General features: G+C 36.7%; 2 protein-coding genes across 2 annotated transcripts in view; both read left to right on the forward strand.

The window, feature by feature from the left end:
* The window catches only part of LOC145669804 (uncharacterized), a 54,412-nt gene extending 36,637 nt beyond the window's left edge, over window positions 1-17,775 (forward strand). Inside the window, exons 3-4 of the mRNA XM_081738147.1 lie at window positions 5,308-5,480; window positions 12,317-17,775. Coding sequence (XP_081594273.1) covers window positions 13,519-17,775 — 4,257 coding nt within the window. The 5' untranslated portion in view covers window positions 5,308-5,480; window positions 12,317-13,518. The remainder of the gene's footprint in view (window positions 1-5,307; window positions 5,481-12,316) is intronic.
* Window positions 17,776-17,778: 3 nt separating this feature from the next.
* LOC145669805 (uncharacterized) lies at window positions 17,779-18,741 on the forward strand. The gene has a single exon (XM_081738148.1). It carries the CDS (start codon window positions 17,779-17,781, stop codon window positions 18,739-18,741), a length of 963 nt encoding a protein of 320 aa, XP_081594274.1.
* Window positions 18,742-22,469: the final 3,728 nt, after the last annotated feature.

Genomic DNA, 22,469 nt, shown 5'->3' on the forward strand with positions numbered 1-22,469 from the left:
TATCCGTTGAGACAAGGAATGGACATGAACCTATGTCCTCCGGACATCCGAATCAAATCTAGTCCATTTGATATGATAAACATAACAAAGACAAGTATGATGGGAAAGCGTGTATTGGTATAGAAGCTTTTCCCTCATATGTATTTCGTCTATCAATACAAAACTTGGTACAGTCATTTCTTATCCCCCATAACAAGATTTCTCAGCCTGGGGGTCGCGAGAGGGTTTCATGGGGATCGCGAAGATAAGCAGAATAGATAAATGTAATTAGAATCTAATACCGGAAAATAATTTTAAATATTATTTTGAATTTTGTTCTGATAGGCACATTTTTATTTGTACGCATTCTGTTAAGAACAACCAAAAATATGTCTACTAAACATTTTCAACAGGTGCAGAGTTGTTTAAAAATCAATTTAAATGAAAGAGGTGCGATATGAAACTAATGGGAACTGCATATTGAAATACCAGAAAAATACAAATGCAAGGAAACCTGCATATTGATATACAATTAAAATCGAAAGCTAATGAGCTACCTGAGCATGGTGTGATTTCACAAGTGCGGCAACCAAAATTACAAGTCACTTTATTTAAAAAAAAAAAAAAAAATTCTCATATGATCAAAAATTAAGGAAGTTTTAAAATTTTTAAACCACCTCCATTTTGAAACAGTATGACAGATCGGATTCGATATTTGTAATATGAATGAACTGACGAAATTTGGTTTTAATCCATTCGCTTTTAGGGAAGTTACTGTATCCACTATATGCAAGAAATTGATTCTACTATTATAGAAATAGATGGGTATCGTGAGATCTCAGCAATAGATATCTTAAAAATTCCACACGAGCTTATTATAAACCAGAAATTGTAAGCGGGTCGCTGGCAAGAGAATGTGATAAAATCGAGGTTGTGATAGGAATTAGATTGAGAACCACTGCCCTATAGTACTTTTCGAGATACATTTGGATTCCGTGCTTTTACCCAGGGCCACTTCAGAGGCGTCCAAAGTTGATGGGAGGGATTTCTGGAGAGAATTTTCCCGACATTTCCCAATTTTCCCTGTTCAAGTACGTTATGAGCCCCAATACATAGTACCTCTGGAAAGATTGTTTCATGTTGAAGAGAATAAACTATAAACTATGACTTTCCAATGAACAGTGTTGATGCAATAGCTATTTCACTGGAAGTCTACAATTTTCTTTATACTAACAGGGTTAATGAGCCCCAGGGATTTATTCCTTTGTCCATAGCACCTAATGTTTTGTGTATGAACATATCTATGTTATATTTATCGAATGAACCAGGTTTGATTTGGATGTCCGTATGAGACGTTCATGTCCGTTCCTTATAAGCATTGTTTTACCAATACCAGTCGTCAAACTTCTTCTCATCAGGCGTTCTATGAACAATGAAAATGGACTTTTTGTCTGAGGGAACTCGACGTCACTGATGCCAAACTTAAAATGTTCTACAGGTAGTCAGGGGCGGATTAAGGCTTTAGGAGCTCTGGAGCCGACTATTTCAAGGGGGCCCTATGTTGCGAATAATTCCAACGCATACATTTTCTTATTAGGAAATAAGGGTTATATTGTAAAATCCTCCGTTACTACACGAAATAATATGATCTTAATGCCATTATTGATTAAAGATAAGAATGCTGATGCTGTATTAGATTCTGCTTCGCAGATACCGATAATTAGAGAGAATTTAGTTTCACCTAAGGCTAAGGTATTGAATATTGACACACGAATAAAAAGAATTACTCAGAGTTCTTTTTTGATGAACAAGATAGCAATTTTACGTTTCAAAATTAATGAGAGAACATTTCATCATCCTTTTGGTGTTAATTTTTCCCAAGACATGTTGTTAAGGAATGACTTTTTAATATCTCAGAGAGCCCAAATTGATTTGAATGGGAGCGTTAGACATGTTGTTAAGGAATGACTTTTTAATATCTCAGAGAGCCCAAATTGATTTGAATGGGAGCGTTAGACATGTTGTTAAGGAATGACTTTTTAATATCTCAGAGAGCCCAAATTGATTTGAATGGGAGCGTTAGACATGTTGTTAAGGAATGACTTTTTAATATCTCAGAGAGCCCAAATTGATTTGAATGGGAGCGTTAGACATGTTGTTAAGGAATGACTTTTTAATATCTCAGAGAGCCCAAATTGATTTGAATGGGAGCGTTAGACATGTTGTTAAGGAATGACTTTTTAATATCTCAGAGAGCCCAAATTGATTTGAATGGGAGCGTTAGACATGTTGTTAAGGAATGACTTTTTAATATCTCAGAGAGCCCAAATTGATTTGAATGGGAGCGTTAGACATGTTGTTAAGGAATGACTTTTTAATATCTCAGAGAGCCCAAATTGATTTGAATGGGAGCGTTAGACATGTTGTTAAGGAATGACTTTTTAATATCTCAGAGAGCCCAAATTGATTTGAATGGGAGCGTTAGACATGTTGTTAAGGAATGACTTTTTAATATCTCAGAGAGCCCAAATTGATTTGAATGGGAGCGTTAGACATGTTGTTAAGGAATGACTTTTTAATATCTCAGAGAGCCCAAATTGATTTGAATGGGAGCGTTAGACATGTTGTTAAGGAATGACTTTTTAATATCTCAGAGAGCCCAAATTGATTTGAATAGGAGCGTTTTATTGTTAAGATTTGGAAAACCTCCTAGATTTGTTCTAAGTAATGACAGAGATATTTCAAAGGAATTATCACCGAAGCTAATAATTTGGTTTGTAATAAGTGGCCCAAAATAGCTCACCCCCTCTGCATGAGTCTGAAGAAGCCTATAATATAATATGTTGATTGCTATATTTTAGTATTAAAGGGAGGGATTTTGGGGGGCCCCGGAGCCTGGGCTCCGTTGGCTCCGTCCTTAATCCCCTCCTGCCTGTAGTGGTGTAAAGTTATTTTTTTGTGCGGAGGGGGGGGGGCTTATATTTTAAAATTTTTAGGGTATAAATTGCATGCATAGTTTCTAAGTTTTCAGGTCATGAAAATCCAAGATAAGTACCTATAAGATTATGCATATGTAAGCAAACTTCTGGTTCCAATCTCGAGCTATGGGTTTATTTCCAAACTCTTGAAGATAAAGCTATAGGAAGTTTAATTAACATCAGATAAATTTTATGACAGAGGATTAGAATTAGGATTTAGATTTCTGGGCATTCGGCATCTATGGCCATGTTAGCCCGTCACTAGGATTAGGATTAGGAATTAGATTTCTGGGCTTTCGGCATCTATGGCCATCTAGCCCGTCACGTTTGAGGAATGACGTTCCTCGGTGATCACACTATCCAAGGAAAGGGAAGGAAAGAAGCGGCCTGGAACCTATAAGTTAGGTACCATCACTGCATTTGTCTGCTGTGAATGAGGAAAACCCAGAAAATCTCATTAAGGGTGGCTGAAGGCGTTTTACACTTTTTCGACTGAGTGCCCTCACCGGGAATTGAACCCGGGACCGCTCGCACCGAAGGCTTATGACAGAGGGATAGGCAGGCACTTAGACAGACATAGATAAGGAGTGTGTACCCCCAATTGTTGTGGTCGCCATTGAGGATGACCTTCATTTAGACCTGCTTTCATTTAGGTTTGTCTGTTTTGCCAAAAGACAGGCAAGCAGACATACACGGAAAGGCAAGCTAAGTCTAATGATACAAAATCACTTACACTTGCTTCTTCAATAACGCTGCACTTAGATCTAATTAATCTGAGTAAATTCACGCATATTTTGTTCTCGTGTATGGCCGAATGACTAACGCGCAAGTGCTTATGTTGGTAGTAGGTTCAATTTACAATGTATGCCAAGGAATTTTCAGTATTGACCCAACAGTCTGAAGCGATTGGGAAGGTATGAATTTAGAGATTTTCTAGACTCTAGTCTAGAAAGCCAGAAATAACTTAGTCGACCCATTTTTATATATAAGCCAACCGAAAACAATTCCTGCTACCCGCAGATTTTTGTGGAGGAGCTGATTGATTGATTGATCAACTTTTCGCTGATTGGTTGACTTCCAGTTATGTAATTTGTGAGAAAGGAGGTTGTGTAGACTGAAATCTACAAATTTTCCACATTGAGATGCTTTTTAAAAAAAAAAAAAAGAAAAAGAAGAAGAAGAAGAAGTATATTTTCTAACAGATTGGAAGAGTAGCATAGCGATTTGCACTTGATTGGTTTGGTGTATATTGTAATATCTAACACCAGAGCCACTGCTACTTAAAAAGGTATAGAAGTTTATGCATCGCCTCAAACAACTTCAGTTTCACTTAGAGTTTTGAGAAAACCTAACCTAACACAACCTTCTAGCTTGCCTGGAGCTCTAAGGCCTCCTGGCCATTCTACTTGCCTGGAGCATTGTGAGAACTTAACTTAGCTTGCGTAGAGCTTTAAAAGAAGTTCTAACCACAACCATGGGTTGCGTGGAGCTTCGTGGTTTTCCTTAGCTTGCCTAGAGATTTGAGGGATTTGAACCTCTGTTTGTTTGCGTGGAGCACCGTGGTTGTGAGAGAAATCAAATCATGTATGTAATTATCTCTACCTTCTACCTAACTAGGTGATTTTACAATATAGAATCTATTGGTGGATTCAGGGTCGTCCAGTGGGAGGGGCAAGTAAGGTGATTGTCCCATATCCTGCGCCATAAAAATCAGTTTGACCCTTTGAAAAAAAAAAAGTATGAAATTTACTATTTCTAATTCATCCTGCGTACTCAGAATATTTAAGCAATAATATATCATAATTAATCAGCTCGATTAAGCACAGCGGGATTTTACGTTTTCGAGTAAGTAGGAAAAGAGGGTTCAACACTTCTATGCAATTTAACGCAATCACACATACCAAACAAGCTTTTCCCTGCCATCTGGAAACACGAAATTACGTTAAATACATACTGTACTGTGGTTCGATCTCAACCAATTTCACGTATAACTGGAACTGAGTTTTGTGTTCCCCGAGCGGCTTAATTTTGTGAGACTTTTTTTTTAATGACTGTTTCCTATTATGATAATATCCCGAAGTGCACATATAATGCAAGAAGAGGCCGTGGTGGCTCAGTGGTAAAGCGTTCACCTCTGGTGCATGGGTTCGCGGGTTCAAACCCTGCTCCTGCCAAGTGAACTTTGTGGTGGGCAAACACCGTGTTCGTGGGTTTCCTCGGGGTTCTCCCGTTTTCTCCCACTTTCTTCATTCCACCATTTCATTCATTTCTCATCTTCACCGTCTCCTTTAGTCTAGCCGGCATAATCGTGGGTCGTAAAACTCAAACAATTAATTTCATTTCATTTCAGATGCAGAAGGCATATATGAGGATTTTGAGACAAATTACATTCAAATTATGCCAAATATTGGATATTCATAAATTCAATTCGGGGTCCCATATGAGCTTTGGGGGGCCCGGGCCCCCCTTGAACACCAAGGATCGGCGCCCTTGGCCGTTAGAGGAAGCTGGTAAGCAACACAGGTAACTATGGTAAGATTTAACGTACCGGTACGTGCATTATTTTGATTTTTTATGTAACGTAGAACATGTACATATCTTTCTAATAAATAAAAATCAATACCGGTATTACAGAATTCATAACAGTATTGTAAATACTTGGTTATTTTTAACCCATCCTGTAGTTTCAGTGTATCATGTACTTTAAAATGTATTTAGTATGTAAATGAATAAGTAAATAAAGAAACAAATTATGTTAAATAGATTTTTTGACTTTTCGTGGTGATTGTTGTGGAGTCCAACCCCCTCAAAGATTCGGAAGCAATCCCCAAATATACCTTTTTCCGCTCCAAATTGACCATTCTCCAGTTTGATTGTACCATTCTCAATAAAACATTTTGTCCTCCAATATTGTAATGGGCACAACCTGCTCCCTAAAATCCATTTATTGGCGCTCCTGGTTGTAACTGCAATTATTTAATCAGTATCTCCGAAGAAGTATTGTGTGTGGTTGATAACTATTTCCAAATGTATCCGAGAATTCAGCATTTCCGAAGAGGAATTGTGTGGTTGATAACTATCTCTAAATGTATCACAGAATTCAACGTTTCCGAAAAGGTATTGTGTATGGTTGATAACTATCTCCAAATATATCAGAGAATTCAACTTTTCCGAAGAAGTATTGTGTGTGGTTGATAACTATCTCTAAATGTATAAGAGAATTCAGCGTTTCCGAAGAGGTATTGTATATGATTGATAACTATCTCCAAATGTATAAGAGAATTCAGGATTTCTGAAGAGGTATTGTATGTTGTTGATAACTATCTCCAAATGTATCGGTACCTCAAACGACAAATCATTTATTCATTGGATATGCAAGATAGCCTTGCCTAAACTAGTAACGTAAGAGAAACTTGCAATATAAGTTTTGTGTGGAGTGTTGTACTCCCTGGTGCACAAGGTAGGACACAAAGCAAAAGTGATTTTAAAAAGCTCCTTCCTTAGAATTTAAAACCTTAATAAGTATGTCTTAAAACTTCTACGGGTTCCAGTTGGTGTTTACGGAAGTAGGATCCTGATTAAAGTTATGTTCCATCTTAGGAAAACATATTTCGTTCAGATGGTGGGGCTAATAGTAGAGACCTGCACGAGCCGAATTTTTCGGCCCGAGCCCAATCCAGCCCGAACGTACCTAGGCCCGGCTCAGCCCGGGTCCGAAAAGTTTTGGAGATTTTCGGCCCGAGCCCGGCCCGGCCCGGCCCGATAAGTTTTTCAAAATTCTTGGCCCAAGCCTGGCCCGGGCCCGATAAATTTTAAGTTTTTGGCCCGACCCCGGCTCGATAAATTTTTTTAAAAAATTAGCTCGAACCCGAATCTTTCTCAAAATTTAGAACTAAATTTGACCTAACGCTCAGAAACATTTTCTAAACTCTGGTTCACAACCTGACGCTTGCCTCCCGAATGGTACCATTGCATCCTAGAATTTTGCCTGTCATCGAGAGAACAAAAACTCCATTCCCTGTAACAAAAATCTAACTTAATTGATTTTTAGCATAAAGTGAAGATGGCAATATTGTTTAGCGACAGCCAAAACATTCCCCCCTCCTTCTTTCTATATTTTGAGTTCAGTGAAGATCAAGGTCAGAGCTCAATTTACCGCATAATGCCTGCAATCCTCTATAGTGAAAGTGGAGCTGCTAAGCAGCACAAACTGTAAATAGCTATTGCATTCTTTGTACATTTTTCACGGACACACTTCTTCAACGTTTGGCTTTATTCCAATTCTCGTTTAATGAAAGTCAATAATTATTAAAGAATTGCAATTGATCAGCCCCAGCCCAGTAAGTCCGACCTGAAGAGAAATCAGTGTCGGGCAGCCCAAGCCCGGCCCGGCCCAAAGAAATAACACAGTCGGCCCGCCCAAGCCCGGCCCGTGCAGGTCTCTAGCTAGTAGCAGCACCTTAAATTTCAGTTTTATTTGGGGTCGCGGTGTATCAGTGGTATCTCCGATGTGTAGGGTCCCTGGTTCGATCTCAGCTCCTGCCAAGTAGGCTTTGTAGTGGACAAACATCGTGTGTGAGAGTTTTCTCGAGGTTTTCCCGTTTCCTCTAACTTTATTCACTGTACCATTGCATTTATTTCTCATCATCACCGTCTCCTTTAGCCTAGCCGGCAGAAGTGGGACGTAAAACTGAAAAATTTCATTGACATCATGCTCACATTACTAGTCTGATATCACGAGATCATTTCAACATGACGCTCAAAACTTTGTGACTATAGTCTCTATACATTTTGCAGGAATAAAATCTTACAGAAGAACCAAAATATTGGGTGAAACATAAAACAACAGAATATTAACGCACTTCACCCAGGCTTGTTTTATACAAAATACAGAGGAGGAAAGTCAATATGTGAGGGAGATGCTCATGTAATTGAAATTTAATTAATCTTAGTTCCGGGGCCGTAGAAAGTTTGCCCAACTCCAAGAGAGCAAAATTCACAGAAATGCAACTGGAAGAAATACTGCACTTCACTGTTTACACTTTCGGTTATATTTAACCCAACTCTAATGGTTTAGCCTCCTGGTAGATACTAAAGGACTTCGTGTTATTGCAGTTTTGGCGATATGCCAGTTCAGGACCGTATTTACACATGGGGTACCGTGGGCTATGGCGGCAAGTTTTTTGGGGCGGTAAATTTTCTCGAACTAGTTTCTTTTTCATGCTTTTGTTCAGGAAATTTCAGAAATTTATTATGCATGCGAACGGAAAGACATAAAATTTTAAAATTTGTAAATATCCAAGTAACAATAATTTGTTTGGTTAGAAAGAGATAACTAACATTGTAGTTATGAATTAAATATGACGGTTTCGTTGTTGTGACAGTCTTTCATGTCTTTCGTGTATATTCATGTGTGTTCATGAACTTCTCAGATCTTAAGAACTTTCTGTCATGATTAGCCAGTGTCTCAAATTTTCTACACTGGTATTCATTGATTTCGGGGAAGGGGGTCCCGGGGCGGCAAAAGTGTTAAATACGGCCCTGTACTAGTTACCATGTACTATAAGCATCAATGTACATTTTCCACTCTTTCAATTTCTGCACCAACAATCTGATATTGTTCTTGTTGACAGAAGGGTTTTAGAATTCTGATGAAGTGTGCCTAAGTCTCCTGATATGATAATTCCCGTAAACGCTCACACACACACCATAGGTCAATTGCTGTATTAATACTTTTCAAACCACCTGTAAAAGGAAAGAAAATATCAGTTGCATCAACCAAAATATTACTCCGAAATAATAAATTACTGTATTTGGTATAATTCATCATTGTGCTGTACGAGAAAAAAGAATACTAATTTTGGAAGTTGAAATTTCAAGTAGTATTTGCGACAGTGCTGCGATAATTCAAGCAATAACAGATACAATTGCTATAAATCAAACAATCATAGATAGAATCAGCTATGAATCAAACAATCATAGATACAATTTGCTATAAATCAAATACTTTAAATCAAACAATCATAGATACAAACTGTTATAAATCAAACAAGTATAGATACAATTTGCTATAAATCAAATAATTATAGATACGAATTGCTATAAATCAAACAATCATAGATACGAACTGCTATAAATCAAACAATCATAGATACGAACTGCTATAAATCAAACAATCATAGATACGAACTGCTGTAAATCAAACAATCATAGATACAATCTGCCATAAATCAAACAATCTTAGATACAATCTGCTATAAATCAAATAATCATAGATACAATCTGCTATAAATCAAACAATTATAGATACAATCTGCTATAAATCAAACAATCTTAGATACAAACTGCTGTAAATCAAACTATCATAGATGCAATCTGCCATAAATCAAACAATCTTAGATACAAACTGCTGTAAATCAAACAATTATAGATACAAACTGCTATAAATCAAATAATCATAGATACAAACTGCTATAAATCAAACAATCATAAACACAATCTGCTATAAATCAAACAATTATAGGTGCAATCTGACATAAATCAAACAATCATAGATACAATCTGCTATAAATCAAACAAATATAGGTGCAATCTGACATAAATCAAACAATCATAGATACAATCTGCTATAAATCAAACAATCATAGATACGAACTGCTGTAAATCAAACAATCATAGATACAATCTGCTATAAATCAAACAATTATAGATACAATCTGCTATAAATCAAACAATTATAGATGCAATCTGCTATAAATCAAACAATCATAGATACAATCTGCTATAAATCAGACAATCATAGATACAAACTGCTATAAATCAAACAATCATAGATACGAACTGCTATAAATCAAACAATCATAGATACAATCTGCTATAAATCAAATAACCATAGATACAAACTGCCATAAATCAAACAATTATAGGTGCAATCTGACATAAATCAAACAATCATAGATACAATCTGCTATAAATCAAACAGTCATAGATACAAACTGCTATAAATCAAACAATTATAGGTGCAATCTGCTATAAATCAAACAATTATAGATACAATTTGCTATAAATCAAACAATTATAGGTGCAATCTGACATAAATCAAACAATCATAGATACAAACTGCTATAAATCAAACAATCATAGATACAAACTGCTATAAATCAAACAATCATAGATACAATCTGCTATAAATCAAACAATTATAGGTGCAATCTGGCATAAATCAAAGAATCTTAGATACAAACTGCTGTGAATCAAACATAGATACAATCATGGGAGACGATTAGGGGGGCGAAGCGGGCCGTTGCCCCCACTTTTCTGAAATGGCTTATTAATGTATGTAGCTTCAACCAGGGAAATTTGTATTTAACATTGATATACAAATATTCAGATCATGTCTTGCCCCCCACTTTTAACGTCCAATCGCCGCCACTGGATACAATCTGCCATAAATCAAAAAATCTTAGATACAAACTGCTATAAATCAAACAATCATAGATACAATCTGCTATAAATCAAACAATTATAGGTGCAATCTGACATAAATGAAACAATCATAGATACAATCTGCTATAAATCAAACAATTATAGGTGCAATCTGACATAAATCAAACAATGATAGATACAGTCTGTCATAAATAAAACACTATAAATCAAACAATAATTTATACAATCTGCTACTATAGTGTATAAATAAAGAAATGCGAGGGTGGATCAAAAAATAATGCCTCCAATGACATTAAAATGTATTAATGAATATAAGAGCAAAAGATATTACAGATCATAGCCTGAACTGTCCTCTACAGAAAACTAACATTCAACATGTTCTCCATGGTTTCGAACCTAGGCATCAAAACCATTTTGGAAAAGTTCATGAGTTTGCTTTTTGACTCATAATTTTAAAGCTGTTTTAACTTCATTGTTGAACCTACTTAGCACAAACTTTGTGATGTTCCAAGTCAGCAATTATTCTTTGGGGAGAGGCATACGGGACGTTCAATGCATCAGCAACATTTTAAACTGTAATTGGCTTGTTTCTTTGAATCATTTTATCAGCATGTTCTCGATTTGCATCTGTGATTGATGTTGTCGGCCGACCGCTTCTCGATTAATCTGCAATTTCTGTTTCTGCGTTTCTAAACTTCTTTACATAACGTGGCACATTGCCAGCGGCGCAAATCTGTCTTCTAAATTGGGGGGGGGGGGACGTAAAACCATTTTTTTTGTTAAGCGATGCTCAAAATATTTGTGAAGTTGAAAAGCAATCTTGTGGAGGATCAGGGAGCAGAGTTGTCTTCAACATTGGGAGGCGGCCAGATTTGAGGCTTATTCTGGGAGGGACATCAATTTCATCTCAGTTTCCTTTGTGGCAATCGGACACAAATTATCACATTTTTCCCCAAAAAGCACATTTCAAATCGGATTATTGGGGGGACAGTCCACCAGATCCAAGATTGGAGGGGGCATGTCCCCTCATCCCCCCGAGATTTGCGGCAGTGCACATTGCTAATGTCCATTACAGCGTTCAAATAAACATACATAGATATCATAATGCCGTTTACAGCAATTAAATATCTCAAACTATTCCGGAGAAATGTAAACACTGGTAAAAAATCTAGGTATATTCTGCATAAAATAGCTATTCGTGGGAACTTTTTGAAACAATTATTGGTTTTCTTTGCTTCTATAAAATCACAAAACCGGAGAATGGTTTATTTTTACTTCCGATGGATGTAAAGGGTGTATCATAAAGAACACAACTTTTGAATTGCCCGCCATTTCTGTTTTAGTAAGTTGGCAGCACTGAACGTTAAACGCTTTTCATCTGTTATTGCTGTGGTTAGTAGTCACGGTGCGGCGAATTGCGCAAACTGTCACATATCGATAGCAACTATAGACTTCTTACAAGAGAGATTCTCTGGTCGGTTGATTTCTCTCAACGGTGACAGTGAATTGGCCATCCAGATCTTGTTCGTTGAAACCTTGTAATTTCTTTCTGTGGGGATATTTGAAATCACATCTGCCCGCCAATAAACCACGATCTCTTCCAGAGCTCAAGGTCGATATTCAGCGTGTAATTTTATAACTAGAGTTGTAGGTAGAAGTTATGAAAAATTTCATCGAAAGAAAAGAGAGTGTCCCTATAAAGTCATGGAGGACAATTGAGTGATATCATACACAATCATACACAATCATTTCATATGTAATCACAGGTAGCATGAGGGTTAGTAAAAGAATTATCACCAATTTTGACATAACTTTTCTAACCTCTCTCCTCGTTTATTTTATTGTTATGCTGTTGTGGTCAATCTATGAATGTTCGATCCTAGTTCCTCCATTTGTCTTCCTTTTTGTTGCAGATAGATCATGGCCGCTCCATTAGAAGCGTGTACCAAAGAGGAACAATGAGCAGTGATCCGGATTTTGTGGTCGGAATCATATCAGGAGAGACAATCCATCAAAGACCTTTTGCACAATACAGGAAAGAGTGTCTTGCCGCAATAGAGTGTCTAGAAATGGGTAGAAAAATTCAAAAATGGTCTCACAAATGTTACGCACTAGGGAGGAGCCGGACGACCATCTACGGTCACAAATGATGACAACATTAAGCGTGCACGTGATATGGTTCTGATGTGACGAGTGACTATTGATGAACGGCTATTGATAAACTTATGTTTGGAACCTGACACACCCGTTGTTCCTTAGGATTTAGAATTTGAATTTCTGGGCTTTCGGCATCTAAGGCCATTTAGCCCTTCACGATTTGAGGGATGACGTCCCTCAGCGAGTGTTGAGTTTTTTTTTTATTTATTTGTGTGTATTCATTTAATTGACATATTTCTATCTTGCTAGTTGGAAACAGTGCAGTGTTAAAAATGTGCAGTGTGGAACCACGCAGCAAGCAGAATTTCCCATAATTGCAATCAAAACAGCTCATACGCATCAAAGACAATTAATTACCAGTTTAATCAGTACATTAATGCAAGTAGTTCATTGATTTATATATATATATAAATGCAGCAGTTACTGTAAGTACCAAAAACATAATTATTTGTATCATAGCAATGTATGTTGTATAAAGACTTGTTTACAACAAAGCAATAATGCATGTAGTCATTGTAGTGTGAATATTTTATATCTGTAATAAATTCATAGTATAAAAATAACAAGGCCAAATCTTAGAATCAGCGTTAATAATACAGTCCACAAGGTGTTGTAGCAATACCTTAAATCACATACATAAAATTTTGGTCCTCCGGGCCGGATTTAGCATTTACGTAAAGTCAACAATAAAGCATGCATTAAAAACAAAGTGAACGAAACAGTGACAGTTACAGCTCAGATTCAGTGACAAGTGTGAATAGTGTGACAATGACAACAATAAAGTAATATAAATTTAATTAAGCATAACAAAAGAACAAGTTCCAGTGATAACAAAAACAGGTAGTGATTTGTGACAGTAACAAGAGGGAAGTGAGTACTTCGTCACCGTTTTACTTCTGTTACAGTGTTTCCAAACGCACATATTTTGCATAATCAATAAAATTAATTGTCTTACACAATGGAAAAAAGGGAAATTCAGAAACTTATCAAACAGAAAGGTAACATCAAAGGACAGCTTACACGTATGGAAAAGTTCGTTAGTACATTTAACGAAACACAAAATATAGGTGAAATTACAACGAGGCTTGAACATTTAACAGAAATGTGGACAAGGTTTGACGACATCCAGACTACACTCGAGTTAGAAGATGAAGGTAGTATTCAAGAAACTGAACGCGAAGAAATTGAAGCTAGGTATTATAGTTTAAAGGCAAATATGCAACAATTAGTCAATGAACGATCAAATAAAGGGACATTCAAAGAAAATAGTACACACACTGGTCAGAATCATTCGGAGGGGAATAGCGCAGATAATCTAACACTGCCAACTATTTCATTACCTACCTTTGACGGAAAATACGAGGGTTGGTTAGCATTTTCAGAAAACTTTAAATTGTTGGTTCATAATAATTCTAAATTGCAACCTGTTCAAAAACTTCACTATTTATTATCGGCACTTAAGGCAGAAGCATTTGAATTAATAAGAAATCTTCCAGTTTCGCAAGAGAACTATGACGTAGCATGGAAGTTATTACAGGAAAGATATGAAAATAAACGTATGATTGCAGGAACTCACATAAGGGAAATCTTACACATTCAGGCAATACACAAGGAAAATGCAAGGGACTTACGTCAGTTCATAAACACATTTTCCAGCAATTTTCATGCACTGAAAGCATTTAACTTACAAGTACCACTAGAAGAGGCATTATTGAGTCAATTGCTAGTAGAAAGATTGGATTTTCAAACGCGTAGAGAATGGGAATTAAAACAAAATAATCAATCTTTCCAGCCATTAGCAGAGTTACTTTCTTTTCTAGAACATAAATGTCAGGCCCTAGAAAATATGAAATCCAAAGGTAATGAGTCACACCAAGATGAAATAAAATCAAAGGGTAACAGTCGACCCAAAAAGGCACAATCTTATTTATCGACAAACATCACACAATGCGTCTTCTGTAAGCAAATGCATAAAATATTTCAGTGTCCGTCATTCATAAAGGCTACGTTGACAGAAAAACAGAACTGTCTTAAGAAAAATAACCTGTGTTTCAATTGTCTACATCCCTCTCACAGTTCACGTGAATGTCGGGCTAGTACATGTAAAAAATGTGGAAAGAAACATAACACTCTCTTACATACAGACATTAAGGTCAATGAAGGTTCTCTAAGTAATACCACCAGTGATAAAGAACAAGTAGGTGACGAGACATCAAAGACCACCAATTCAAATTCAGGTGTTAATGCCATTTCGGATCAAATTGAAAGTCAAGGTTCATATCACAGTGCAAGAGTTAAATATAAAACTCAAGTGTTATTAGCTACAGCGTTAGTGAACGTTAGGGACAGTATTGGTCGAGTGCATACATGTAGAGCGTTACTAGACGGTGGGTCACAGTCGAACTTCATCTCGGAAAATATGGTACAAATGTGTAAATTACGTAAAGAGAAGGTACATATCCCACTACAAGGAATAAATGGCACGGGGTCTGAAATAACGCATATTACCTCTTTAGACGTTGAATCCAGAGTAAGTCAATATAAGGTAAGAATGACATGTGCAGTATTGCCACGCATTACAGGTGATCTGCCTTCATCACAATTTTCAGTTCAAGAGTGGAACATTCCCAATACTATAAGACTTGCTGATCCAACATTCAACATCCCAAATAAAATAGATCTGCTAATTGGTGCAGAATTATTTTTAAATCTTCTGCGTCCAGAACGAGTTGTCCTTCATCACAGTCTCCCCACGCTGCAGAATACAGAATTAGGATGGATCTTGTCAGGACCAATACATCATTCATCATCTGAGTCATCCAGTCTTATCACATGTTTCTCACGCACCTCTGACAGTTTAGATGAACAGTTACATCAATTTTGGAAGCTAGAAGAAGTCACGTGTCCTCTCTCAAAGGAAGAAGCAGCATGTGAAGAACATTTTGTTCAAAACACTTCAAGAGATCCAAGTGGCAAATTCATCGTTCGCCTTCCATTTTGCACAGAAGAAGTACAGCTAGGTAACTCTTTGCAAACAGCGACAACAAGACTTCAACATCTTGAAAGAAGATTCACAAAACAACATGAATGGAGAAATGAATACATCTCTTTCATGCAAGAATATGAACAATTAGGACACATGGAGCAATTTAATGAAAATCAAAGTACACAAGGGTCATATTACATTCCACATCATGCAGTCATGAAGGAGTCAAGTACAACAACCAAACTCCGCGTAGTATTTGACTTTTCTGCAAAAACAACAAATGGAATTTCGTTAAACAATATGCTATTAGTTGGACCGACTATTCAACAGGATTTGCAATCAATCATTCTACGATTCAGAACTCATCAAATTGCATTTTCAGCAGATATTGAAAAAATGTACAGGTGCATTGAAGTACATCCTGAAGGTCAAAGGTATCAACATATTCTATGGAGAGAATCAACAGATCAGCCAGTAAAGGAATACAAATTAAAAACGGTCACCTATGGAGCAGCTTCATCTCCATTCTTGGCAACGAGAGTACTTCAAGAATTAGCAACCAGTGAACAGTTAAAATATCCCAAGGCATCAGAAATCCTATGCAGAGACTTCTACGTAGATAACTGTTTATCAGGTTGTGATAATCTTAATGAAGCAATACAATTGCAATCAGATCTTATAGCATTACTCAAAACAGGCAACTTCAATCTCAGAAAATGGTCATCAAACAGTGACATACTAATGAAACAATTACCAACGGAGTACAGAGAACAAAACTCATCTGTAAGTTTTGAAAATGGAGATAACATCAAAACATTGGGAATCGTATGGTGTCCAAGCTCAGATGTATTCTTGATATCTTACAAACCTCTAGAGGAGATGCAGCGAACAATAAGTCAAGGTGTAACCAAACGTCAGGCTGTTTCTCACATTTCATCTATCTTTGATCCAATTGGCTTAGTCAGTCCAATAGTCATTACCTATAAAATATTCCTACAGAAACTTTGGAAGGAAGGATTAAAGTGGGACGAGCAACTACCAGCTCATTTGCACAAACAATGGATACAATTGGGTAACCAGTTAGATAACCTAAAGCATATCAAAGTCAGTCGGCTAGTCGTGGCAAAGAGCAATCTAATTGACATTCAGCTACATGGATTTGCAGATGCATCACAGAATTCTTATGGAGCCTGTTTATATATACGTTCAGTAAATGACAAAGGCGAAATATCGGTTCATCTACTATGTTCCAAATCTAAGGTAGCTCCTATAAAGCAAGTAACAATTCCAAGATTAGAATTATGTGCTGCTCTATTATTGGCTTCATTAGTACACAAAGTAATGCCAATTCTCAATCTGAACATTTCATCCATTCACCTGTGGACTGATTCAACGATAGTACTTGCATGGCTAGCATCACCGTCCACTCGCTGGAAACAATTTGTGGCTAATAGAGTAGCAAAAATTAAAGAATACACCAACATTAATAATTGGAAGCACATTTCCTCTTCAGAAAATCCAGCTGATATGATATCTCGAGGTACAACAGTGCATCAACTGACACAAGCTCAATTCTGGTGGCATGGACCTCCATGGTTGCAAGAACCAGAAGAAATATGGCCGTCAGAAGCTGTAGTAATGGAAGAAAATGCAATGATCGAACAAAGGAAAACTATTCTATTAGTAACGACTGATAATGGTACAACACAAGTCATCTCAAAATTTTCGAAGTTGAAGAAAGTAATCAGAGTATTCGCATATTGTCTTCGTTTCATTAACAATATTAAAATTCCTCAGAAGAAGGTTGTCGGCGAATTATCAGTTGAAGAAACAAGAAAGGCACTTATTACTTGCATCAAACTTGTACAGCAGCAGTGTCTTGATAGAGAAATCAAGTGCCTCAAGTCAAATCAAGAATTACCAAAACAAAGCAAAATTCGCAACTTACATCCGTTCTTAGACCACCAGGGTATACTAAGAGTTGGTGGACGTTTAGAAGAAAGCGACTTAACATATGATACAAAACATCCCATTATCTTACCGCAGGATCATCACTTGACTAAATTGAACATAATCCATGAACACAAGAGACTGCTTCATGCAAACTTTCAATTGTTGAATGCGTCATTGAGACAACGTTATTGGATTATTAGGTCAAAGCAGATAATCAAACGAACAATACATGAATGCTTAATTTGCTACAAGCTGAATTGCAATGCAACATCTTAACTCATGGGTCAATTGCCTAAAAATAGACTTCAAACATCACGTCCGTTTTTAAATGTCGGTGTAGATTACTGTGGGCCTTTCCACATAAAGGCTGGACTAGTTAGAAGCCGAACCACAGTTAAGGCATACGTAGCAGTATTTGTTTGCTTTAACACAAAGGCAATACATCTAGAAATAGTAAATGGGTGTACAACACAAGCATTTATAGCAGCCCTTCGACGTTTCACAGGTCGTCGAGGAAAATGTTTGACCATTCACAGTGATAATGGTACCACCTTCGTTGGAGCCAAAAACGAATTACAAGAGTTACAAGCTTTGTTCCAGTCTGAAGATTTTAAGGAGAAAATTGCTACACACGCAACGACGGAAGAATTCACATGGTCTTTTATTCCTCCAATGTCTCCACATTTTGGCGGACTGTGGGAAGCTGCAGTAAAGTCCTTCAAATACCATTTTAAACGTATAGCTGGTAATGCATTACTCACATATGAAGAATTCAATACTCTAGTAATTCAAATCGAGGCATGCTTAAACTCAAGACCAATCACTACATTGTCAAATGATCCTCAAGACTTATCATATTTATCACCAGGACATTTCCTCATAGGAGCACCCTTGACAAGTTTTCCAGAGCCACATTTGACAGAAGTGAAAGAAGGCAGTTTATCACGGTGGCAGAGAATTCAACAAATGCTTCATCAATTATGGAAATGCTGGCAAGCAGACTATCTCACGTCATTGCAGCAAAGACAAAAGTGGTTTTCCAAACAGTGCAACATTGTTCCAGGCATGGTGATTCTACTCAAAGAAGATAATCAACCACCTCTTCATTGGAAATTGGGAATAATTGAACAAGTGTTTCCAGGACGTGACGGAATTGTACGTGTTGTAAACGTGCGCACATCATCAGGAACATATAAACGTTCCATCAGTAAAGTGATTCCTCTTCCTTGTGAAAAATTTTGATTGTACCAATCAACGGGGGGGAGTATGTTGAGTTTTTTTTTTATTTATTTGTGTGTATTCATTTAATTGACATATTTCTATCTTGCTAGTTGGAAACAGTGCAGTGTTAAAAATGTGCAGTGTGGAACCACGCAGCAAGCAGAATTTCCCATAATTGCAATCAAAACAGCTCATACGCATCAAAGACAATTAATTACCAGTTTAATCAGTACATTAATGCAAGTAGTTCATTGATTTATATATATATAAATGCAGCAGTTACTGTAAGTACCAAAAACATAATTATTTGTATCATAGCAATGTATGTTGTATAAAGACTTGTTTACAACAAAGCAATAATGCATGTAGTCATTGTAGTGTGAATATTTTATATCTGTAATAAATTCATAGTATAAAAATAACAAGGCCAAATCTTAGAATCAGCGTTAATAATACAGTCCACAAGGTGTTGTAGCAATACCTTAAATCACATACAGCGAGCACACAATCCGGGGAAAGGGAAGGAAGAAAGGATGGATGAAGAAAGGAAGCGGCCTGGGACCTATAAGTTAGGTACCATCCCGGTATTTGCCTGGTGTTAATGAGGAAAACCCAGGAAAACCTCATTCAGGGTGGCTGACCTGGAAAAGCTTTTACATTTTTTTTCGACCGAGGGACCCCACCGGGAATCGAACCTGGGACCACTCGCACCGAAGGCCAGAGTGACTACTCTACGCGGGGCCACCCCGTTGTTCCTTTTTAGTGCATACTACTAATGGAGCGGCCATGATCTATCTGCAACGAAAGCAAGACAAACAGAAGAATTAGTATCAAACTTTCATAGCATGACCACAACAGTATAACAATAAAATTAACGAGGACAGAGGTCAGTATGAGCAATGTAAAAAGAGATGTCAAAATTACAGATAATTTTTGACTTAACCTCGTATAATATGTAAATTACTTAATTTCAATAAATTAAATAAATTTGTATGTTATTATGCACTCAAAAGTTGCATTGTTTATGGGACACCCTTTATTGCCTCCATTAACAAATTCAATTTCTAACATTTGACCTACATCCTGGTCAAAATTGATGGTGTTCTATGAAGCAGTTCTTGAGATTTTGGCCTCCTTGCCGAACGGATACACGGACAAACAGGGTAAACATATATAAAAAAAAAGTTAGTGTTGGTTGGCTTACCAAACCTGTTTTATAGTTAATTCTAAACTTAATTCTAATTTAGGAATTTATTTTATCAAAGCTTATATCCTGTTTGTGTGGCCATGAGTCCAGAAGACAAAAAAACAGTAAAACCTGTCTTCAATGGGGTCTTTATTAAATGGAAACTTGTGTCAAATGAAATTAATTAAATTAGTTTACGGTATCATGAATTTACTGGCAAAAATCGTGTTAAATTCCCTTAAGAGTCTTCATCCCGGCGAAATTAAAATACCGCTAATTTTACAGTAATTATGTGATATCTTCAAATAGATAAAAGATAATTGAAATATGGAACAAGCGCGCCTTAGACAATATTATTTTGCGTGAGGTACCGTTATCACAAGTCACCTTGTGGCTTTATGTTTTCAGCTGTTTAGAAACGCGAAAATAAATGCCGATTTTCAAAATGGCTCGAAATCGAAAGCAGATAAGTGAGTCGTGATAACGGTTTCTCATGTAAAATGATATTGTCTAGGTCGCTCTTGTTCCACATTTCGATTTTTTTTTATCTATTTGAAGATATCACATAATTGCTGTAAAATTAGCGGTATTTTAATTTCGCCGGGATGAAGACTCTTAACTAAATTGAAACTGTATTACGCGGACAACGGAAATCAAAATAACCTCTTAACGAAAAACTTCAAGTTCCAGAGTCTAGTATTTAGAGGTTTTTTTAGAATTCCTTTGAGAAGTTAGATATATATTTTAGTAAAAACAGACAGTGATTTGCAAACCGAAGCAAACTCGATGGATATACATGATTTAACTGAGAATTGTAAGGAAAGATTGAAAGGAGAAGAGGAGGTGGATTAACAAGAGAAATAAGAAGAGTGTAGGCTAAAGACTTATCAAGATTCTGTCAAAAGTTTAAAGAAACTGCATCATTTGCCTTAGGTCGAAATGACACTGCTATTCTTAGTGTGGTTTCTAAAGTCTTTGTGGAAAGTTGGGCATACAAACAGCGATGTGTACATAAAACCCTATTTGACTATTAGAAAAAATAATTTAACGTGTGTACAGATCTTCTGTTCATTGTATAGTAAGTTTTGCTGTATTAATTCGTAGTAGAAATAAATACCGTAAACTGACTAAGGTACGTAAAGAATCTTATTTTATTTCAGAACGTTCATTATATTCAAGCATTTTTTTGGCATATGTCTACATTCGTTAACCGGAAACCTATATTTAACGGAAAATTTCTGCCAGTCCCGTTCGATTCCGCTAAGGACAGGTTTTACTGTATCTGAATACCTATTTGATGTATCACCATCAATTTTGACCAGGACGTACATAGCTCCAAAACTATGGGACCTACCGTAGTCGGGTAAAGACTTCACTGAGGAACTAATATGTGCATTATCCAAAAATACATGTTCTAGAATCCTAAGGTACTCACATAACATTTTTTAAAGAAAGAGTTTGGCTACGGGCATATAATTTGAAATACTCACCAACTATCTCTATAAAAATTACGGAAGTGCCGCAGGATTCTGAAACTTGGATAATTGGATAGAGTACATACTAGTTCTTAAGTGAAATCTTGACCTGACTACTGTAGATCCCATAGTTGTGGAGCTATGGACTTTTAAAGTTCATTTTTTTTCATGTTTTCTGCAGCCTATAACTCCGAAAGTAAGCATTTGTGCACCCAGGTATACTTTTTGTCTTATCTTGGCGTCAGGAATCACATGCCAAACGTTGTTGGTGTCGTTTGGAAACACCCTGTATATAGGTGTTTTCGTAAAGTATACTATTTAATAATGTGTAAAAGTTTACTAGATGTAAAACTAAGATTTTAAAAACTAACTGAATTGCATATATAAATTACTTTTGGAAAAGCAGAAGCAACGCGCGGTATCCTTCCATTTCACTGTGACGTTCTTGGGTAAGTTTCTTTAGATTTGTTTCTTGATCTTGTCTTAGTGAGCGTAATGTGTAACTGGTCATATCGAATCAGATAAAGCTGGCATATTTTAATAAACTCAAAAAACGAAAGAATATTTAAGAGTGCTTGAATTGATGATATCTAAAAAAAATATGCACTTCCGCTCAATAAACGTTAACAATTAACGGTGTTGAATATTCAGTAGTTGTGCCATCTTTGTTTGTTGCTTTTATTTTGCCCATGATTTACAATGATTCTCTAAAACATTCTGCACTGTTATTTGTTTTATCATCATCATCATCATCATAGGTATTCAACCATTACTGGCAGGTCACTTGCCGCAACCAAAAAGCTAATATTCTCTTTCTGTTGTCAGCAAACTAGGGGAAAAAATAGAGTGGTGGTTTCCCGTTGCCTTCCACCCCGCAGTATGCCACCTGTTAACGCCACTCTGACTATGCCTGGGACTAATGTCGAAGTTGCCGTATTATCACTATGATTTCCGCCAAATGGGCTACTGGAGAACTGCTGCCTTCTCCCAGAATACTCTTCGTCTGGTTACTCCATTTAGACCAGGGGTGTGCAACTTAAAACAGTGGATGGGCCAATCACAGAGCACTAAATGGCGTCGCGGGTCTC

The sequence above is a fragment of the Thermobia domestica genome, chromosome 14 (genome assembly GCF_964235325.1).
Source record: "Thermobia domestica chromosome 14, izTheDome1.hap1.1, whole genome shotgun sequence".
NCBI classification, from domain to species: Eukaryota; Metazoa; Arthropoda; class Insecta; order Zygentoma; family Lepismatidae; genus Thermobia; species Thermobia domestica.

Excerpts from the sequence above, each read along its gene's own strand:
- LOC145669805 (XM_081738148.1), top strand. The coding sequence starts at position 17,779 with ATGGGTCAATTGCCTAAAAATAGACTTCAAACATCACGTCCGTTTTTA.